Source organism: Scomber scombrus, chromosome 23, assembly GCF_963691925.1.
Source record: "Scomber scombrus chromosome 23, fScoSco1.1, whole genome shotgun sequence".
Taxonomy (NCBI): domain Eukaryota; kingdom Metazoa; phylum Chordata; class Actinopteri; order Scombriformes; family Scombridae; genus Scomber; species Scomber scombrus.
The window spans coordinates 6233183-6239885 of NC_084992.1; the positions used below are offsets into that span (position 1 = coordinate 6233183).

The window sequence follows — 6703 nt, forward strand, 5'->3', positions numbered from 1 at the left end:
CCGGACTGAGTTTTAGAGCTAGACATTAGCTGACTAGCATAACTGAACAGAAAAGTGAAATATTTTAGCAATGTTATTTAGCCTGTAGCTTAATAATGGTTGATGTAATTGTAAGCTTAGTATACTTGTTTGTTTTTGAAGCTAACATTATCTTTGTCAGTTGGTTCAGTTAGCAAAGTAGCTAACGGTACCAACTGACAAAGCTAAGGTTGAAAAAGCTTACGTTAGCTTTTTCAGTTGACTCATTTAGAAAAGCAGCTAACAGAGCTAACTGATAAAGCTAATGTTACTTTATAACCAGACTGAGTTTTAGAGCAAGACATTAGCTGACTAGCATAGCTGAACAGAAATGTGAAATTGTAATATATATATATATATATATATATATATATATATATATATATATATATATATATATATATATATATATATATACACAATTATACAATATTATTTAGCCTGTAGCTTAATAACTGTTAATGTAATGGAAGCATAATAAGATAAGTGTCTCCTTGTCTGTTTTTGAGTGTTTTGAAGTGATTTATTAGTCGACAAATTCAAATTTTGAAGTTTTATTTGCTGGTTAAAGACACTTAATGCTTCCTGAATGACAGTCTGTATCTTTAATGGTGAATGGTGAATGGCCATCTGAAATGGATTCACAAAGCTGAACTTTTGCCCCTTAAATCGAATCAAACAACCTCTCTCTTCTTAGCAGATTATTTTATTGGATAAAAGTTTTAAATGATGCCTCACAGAAGGAACCAACATCCTGTTTAGCAGCAATTACATCGTATTAATGATCAGAAGAGGCCGAATCAAAGTGTCTTTAAAGTTTAACAAAGAGCATCAGGAAAGGAAAAAAGCCCAAGAAGTGTTCATTACCTCTGTTTTAATTATATTAACCTGTATTCACTTTATTGAAGTTATATGAATAGAGAAAACAGACACATTTTGATTGTAAAACAGGTTTTTACACTTACAATAAGATTTCATGTGATGATTTATCAAATAAAGGGGAAAACAGCTTCATAGTAGTCTGCTGTTCAGACTAAAACGTCTTAAGACAGATATTTGGCTCTGGAAACATGCTTGCGTCATAGTTTCATAAATTTGACTAATCTCTGTCACAAAACTGCCAGGTTCAGTCACAGCACTTGAGGTTTCTTACCATATTTCCTAACTTTAATGCTTCCATGACTTCTGAGTATCCTGCTTTTTTTTTTTAAACTGATTATTAAATCTGATTCGACATGTCGACGAGTTGGCGTGCGGCGTGGCGAGCCAACGATCCGCTGGGCGTTGTCGGTGTTTATGTTCTCAATGCTTTAACGCATCATTTCATCTCACCAAATAGTGAGACAGCATTTTCTTTCATTCATCTCTCTCTCTCTCTCTTTCTGTTTCTTTATCTAGTTACTGGAACTGTTCACGCAGTGGGATTGGTCGACGTACCTGGCTGACTACGGAAAACCAACCTGCAAATACCTGAGAGTCAACCCACACACTGCACTGGCCCTGCTGGAGAAGTGAGTAACCCTTAATTCATCAGAAAAACATGCAGTTTTTCCACTCTTTCTTCCCTCCTTTTTTCCGTTGACCTGATTTCTTTATCCATTAAGGTTTTAGTTGGGAATTCAGTATCTTTGGACACATGAGCCTGGGCTCTGGGTTGTTATGGACAGTGTATTGATTGGCTAAATTGATGCTACTCTCATGTCTGGGGGTTACATACAGCGCTAGAGTCAGAACGTGGTTAGCCTAGCTTACCATAAAGTTAGTAAACATACATACAGTTTAAAAAAAAAATATCCCTACTCACCTCTAAAGCTGAGAATTAAAACAATAAAAAGCTACTTAGATGGTTTAACCTATATGTTACTACCCCCAAGGAGGTTTGAGGAATAACATAAAACCAGGTGAACAGTATCCGGAGTCAGTTTGGTCAGATTTTATGTCTTTTATTGTCGGACATGGAAGTAAAATTTAACTTTAAGGAGGCACGTGGCCATTAAGACATAAATGGAAGCCAAAACCAATACAATACAATATAAGATAGACAACACTAAAAGAAAAGAAGACAATAACAATGAAAGTAATCGTAAATTAGGAGGCCCTAGATAGGCTTGTGCTGATTGGCTATTGGATTATATATTAACAATTGTAGGGATGAGTTTTTCCTACGCCGATATTAAGGCGATTTTAGCTAACTTAATATAGCGTATAATAGTGTAGCTCGATTTTTAGGGTGTAGGTGGTGTGCGTAGTGAGTGTGGCTACCTCACAGGGTGACGATAGGACGATCTGACTATGGAGATAATCGCCATCTTCAAATCATCAAATCTTTTTTACATGAGTCTGAACAAAACCACGCTAACCGTTTCCCTTTGCTTCCAGTCTTTATGCTAAGCTAGGCTAACCACGCCCTGACTGCAGCTCTGTACTTAACACACAAACTTGAAATTTGTCCATTTTTTCATTTTTTCACCGTAAAAAGCAAATCATCGTATATCCCAAAATGTTGAACTAGTCCTTTAAAGAAAAAAAAATACTATATTTGATAGTGGAAATTATTTGCAGCTACTTGAGCGAGCCATCCCTCTTTACCTCCATCTCAGCTGCTCTTCTGTATCTCCTGTCTGTCCCTCTTCTGTCGTGTTTTGACAGGTTATTTAAGCCGTGAGTATCGTGTCTGCTCTGCTGTGTGTGCGTGTGATGAGTCTGGCATGTATAAAATGTATAAAGGCTACTCGGATAACGACTAAAGTGTTGTATGTGCAAGAAAAAACGAAGAAATAATATTTATACCTTTTTATACGCACCCACATTTTCCTCCAAAGTTTGAAAAACACACAAAAAATAGACGTGTGTTGTGGTGATACTGATGTTTATCACGTTGGATGTTGACAATGGGATGTTATCACTGCAACGACACCCACATCATGTATCAGCGGACCATCAGTTTATCAGCGTGGAGAGCGATAACCACACACACACACACACACACAAAACCTGCATGAAAACTCACAGCGAGGGTTATGATCCGAGTCTGTGGATTTCTTCCTGTGAAAAGTTCTCACACACGGATCTGGACACACATATTTGCAACACACACACACACACACATAAAGAGAAAGAGAGAGAGAGAGAGGGAGTCGTATGATCCGGTTCATTGTTCAGTACAGTACGGTCGACCTTCCTGAATCAGGGTCAGCGTTTTCTCTCCGGAGCTCCAGAGAAGGGCCAAGGCTCGCTGGTCTCTCTGTCCCCCCCCCCAGGAGGAAGCACCCTGCTGGGGGTATGTCTGGTCTGGTGGGTCCCTTCACTTCCTGGAGGTCTATAACAATCAAGCGTTCTGCGACAAAACACACACATACGCTGTCTCATGTGACAATGAGCGCACACATACCAAGCTTGAAACGTCCTTTTTTTCTTCTTCTTTAAACAGGTGATTATAGCGGAGTTGTGTGTGTCTGTACCGAGCATGCTCGTTTTAAAGGCTAAACTGAGTTAAAATTAAAGCATTCAAACACAGAGAATGTAAAATAACGTGTGAAATACTAAAAAGAAAAATATTCATCTTTGTTTAATCTCTAATCCACTTTTTTTCTCTCATTCCTCTTCTTCCTTCAATTCTTTTTTTTTGCTTACACCCTTATTTATCCTTCCACTCCCCCCTCTTTCTCTCTCTCTCTCTCTCTCTCTCTCTTTCTATCTCTCTCTATCTGTCTCTCTCTGTGTCTCTCTCTCTCTCTCTCTCTCTCTCTCTCTCTCTCTCTCTCTGTCTCTCTCTCTCTCTCTCTGTCTCTCTCTCTCTCTCTTTCTATCTGTCTCTCTCTGTGTCTCTCTCTCTTTCTCTCTCTCTCTCTCTCTCTCTCTCTCTCTCTCTCTCTCTCTCTTCTATCTCTCTCTCTCTCTGTCTCTCTCTCTCTCTCTTTCTATCTGTCTCTCTCTGTGTCTCTCTCTCTCTCTCTCTCTCTCTCTCTCTCTCTCTCTCTCTCTCTCTCTCTTTCTTCCCCCCCCCCCATCCATCACTTTACTCTTTATCTCCAGGATGAGGGAGACGAGCAGGAAGAACAACGTCTTCGCCCAGTTCAGGAAGACGGACAGAGACAGACAGAAACTCATCGACACCATCATCAAACAGCTACGCAACCTCATCGCACAGCACCACACCTAGAAGAGCGGCCTGTAGTCCAATCGGCTCATTTTTTTTTAGCCTGATGATTTAAAAAAACAGACGTCATTTGATCTGTTCGGCACCTCCAACCACTGGCTGATCTATACACCTTAACTTCACTGGACTTCCGAAAAAACCACAACCACACCCGTAGGTCACCTTTTAACACCCAGAATAACCAAACCAAACCTGGAACAAGCTCACACACCGTGCAATCTTCTACAATAAGCAACGTTAATCTGTTTTTTAAAAACTGGATTGTCTTTGACTGCTGGAGCTTAATTAAGTATTTTGTCTGACCTCAACTTATCGATCTTACTTACCGGTTACTTCAAAGTGTCAAGAACTACTCAGTCTGGCTGAGATGAGGATGTTAGATGTTAGAAACCCTTCAAAATCTGGGCGATATAAAGATAAAGTTTGCTTTATTTGATAGCTTCAATATCACATCCAGTGCCCAGAATATAAACTGAGTTTATTGCTTCCTCTAAAATAACTTTAATCTAACAAACCTGATGACACAAAACTCTTCCTACAAACTGATATTAATGAATAAATCTGGTGATATTCTCTTTATTTCTTATTCAAAGTCAACAAATCTCATGAAAACACCAAAACTAGCAATGAATGTCTTCCTAAGAAGTATTGAGTTATATATATCTTATTTTTTTCTTTTCAGTAGAGCTCCATTGTTGTGCCAAAAAACTATAAAACACATTAATCTCACATACAACGACTTGCTGCAGGAAATACTCACTAGAACACAAAATCTGTATTAATCCGCAGCTGAAAATAGTCGCCAAAAAATGAGCGATTGACTCCTTTTTTAATTGCACACAATCACACACAAAAAAGAAACTGATATATTCATGACATTTATTTTTAAAGATTTACATCTTCAGTAAGGTCTTTTCAATGGGATTTACTGTTAATGATGAGAAAAATGTAGAATATCACAATTTTTATCCTTTAATTTGTATCAATATAGATTTTTTTTTAAAGGAAACTGAGACGAACTGTGAGGAAAAAGCAAAATCATAGTATCATTAATACTAATATATAACATTTAATCATGGTAGTAGCAGCTATAAAAGCTCCATTAGCAGCTCAGACGATAAATGTGATTATTACGGAGCAAAATAGGCGAGAATAGTCAGGTAAAGTAATTAAAAACCTATATTATAAATAATAAATTGTTGTTAATTCTTCATGTTTGACAGAAATCTTCCAGTTTCTAAGTGTCTGTGAGGAGTTTGTGGCTCTACTTGTCGCTTCAGTAGTTGGATGCTGTCAGGCCTCGTTACAGACGTATTTGTAGGTCTTTTTTTTTGGTGGGGGGGGGGGGGGGGTTGTAAGTTTGGTGAGTAACAATAGTTTCTTATGGGAATCGTGTTTAATTCGTTGTACCACATGCTTCCTGTTTCCCTTTTTTTTTTTCTTTGTAATGTCTTCCACACCGCTCTGCCTCTCACTGCGGCACAATAACAGAACGTATTGAATGTACATCAGAGAGAGAAAGAGAGAGAGAGAAGGGGGGGGAGGGGGGGGGGGGAGGGGGGGGGGGGGGGGGGGGGGGGTCGTCTTCCATAGCAGGAGGTCATGTGTTTTATTTTTAAGGTTGTGATGTTCGATATCGGTGGCGAACAAAAAACAGAACGATGCAACATGGCAACCTGCTTTCCCCTCTCACTTACTTACAACCTGCGAACACTTGAACAGGGCTCAGATCTGGCAACCTTCGTCTTCTTCTTCTTCTTCCCCTTTAACGGCAACGGGAGGTAGTGTTGTCCAAAAAAACCCAACCTCCTCTGTCTGTGAAAACTTGAGTGTTTTTGAGCATTTTTTTCTCTTCATCTTGTATAAAAGAACTGGGTCTTAAAAATCTGGCAGCCGCTGTATTAAAGTGTATTAAAGAACGGGACAGAAACCATTGTACTAAAAATGCCGAACACACACATACTTATGATATGTCTTCCATGTGCCGAGCTGTTCTGGATCTAAATGTGTCTTTTTTTGTTTAGATGAAGCACATAATTTCATTCACACTAGGTGTTTTTGCTTCTTTTTTTAAACTAATATGGGTCTCTCTTTTTTTTTGCTTTTTACGTTGCTTTTTTTTCCTTGAACTTGGGTGCAATAATAGCATTGGAAACTGCAGCAATTTATGTGTGTGTGTTAATCATGGCGCTTTATAAAGGGATTCAAACCTGCAACACGTGTGTGTGCCTGTGTGTGTGTGTGTGTGTGTGTGTGTGTGTGTGTGTGTGTGTGTGTGTGTGTGTGTGTGTGTGTGTGTGTGTGTGTGTGTGTGTGTGTGTGTGTGTGTGTGTGTCTGTTCTCACAAAAAAAAGGAAGAAATTTGATTTACTGAGCGACATCATGTGTGTTTTCTTTGTGTTCACGTGTGCATGCGGACACTGTGAATTCATGTGTGTGCATTTATACAGGTGTGTATGTGTGTTTTTGTGTGTGTGTGTGTGTGTGTGTGTGTGTGTGTGTGTGTGTGTGTGTGTGTGTGTGTGT

At 38.9% G+C, this 6703-nt stretch overlaps 1 protein-coding gene across 1 annotated transcript in view; it reads left to right on the forward strand.

Moving 5' to 3' along the window:
* The window catches only part of exoc6b (exocyst complex component 6B), a 128528-nt gene extending 124317 nt beyond the window's left edge, over positions 1-4211 (forward strand). The window contains 2 exon segments of the mRNA XM_062444951.1: positions 1417-1529; positions 4054-4211. Of these exon segments, the coding sequence (XP_062300935.1) occupies positions 1417-1529; positions 4054-4180 (240 nt within the window). The 3' untranslated portion in view covers positions 4181-4211.
* Positions 4212-6703: the final 2492 nt, after the last annotated feature.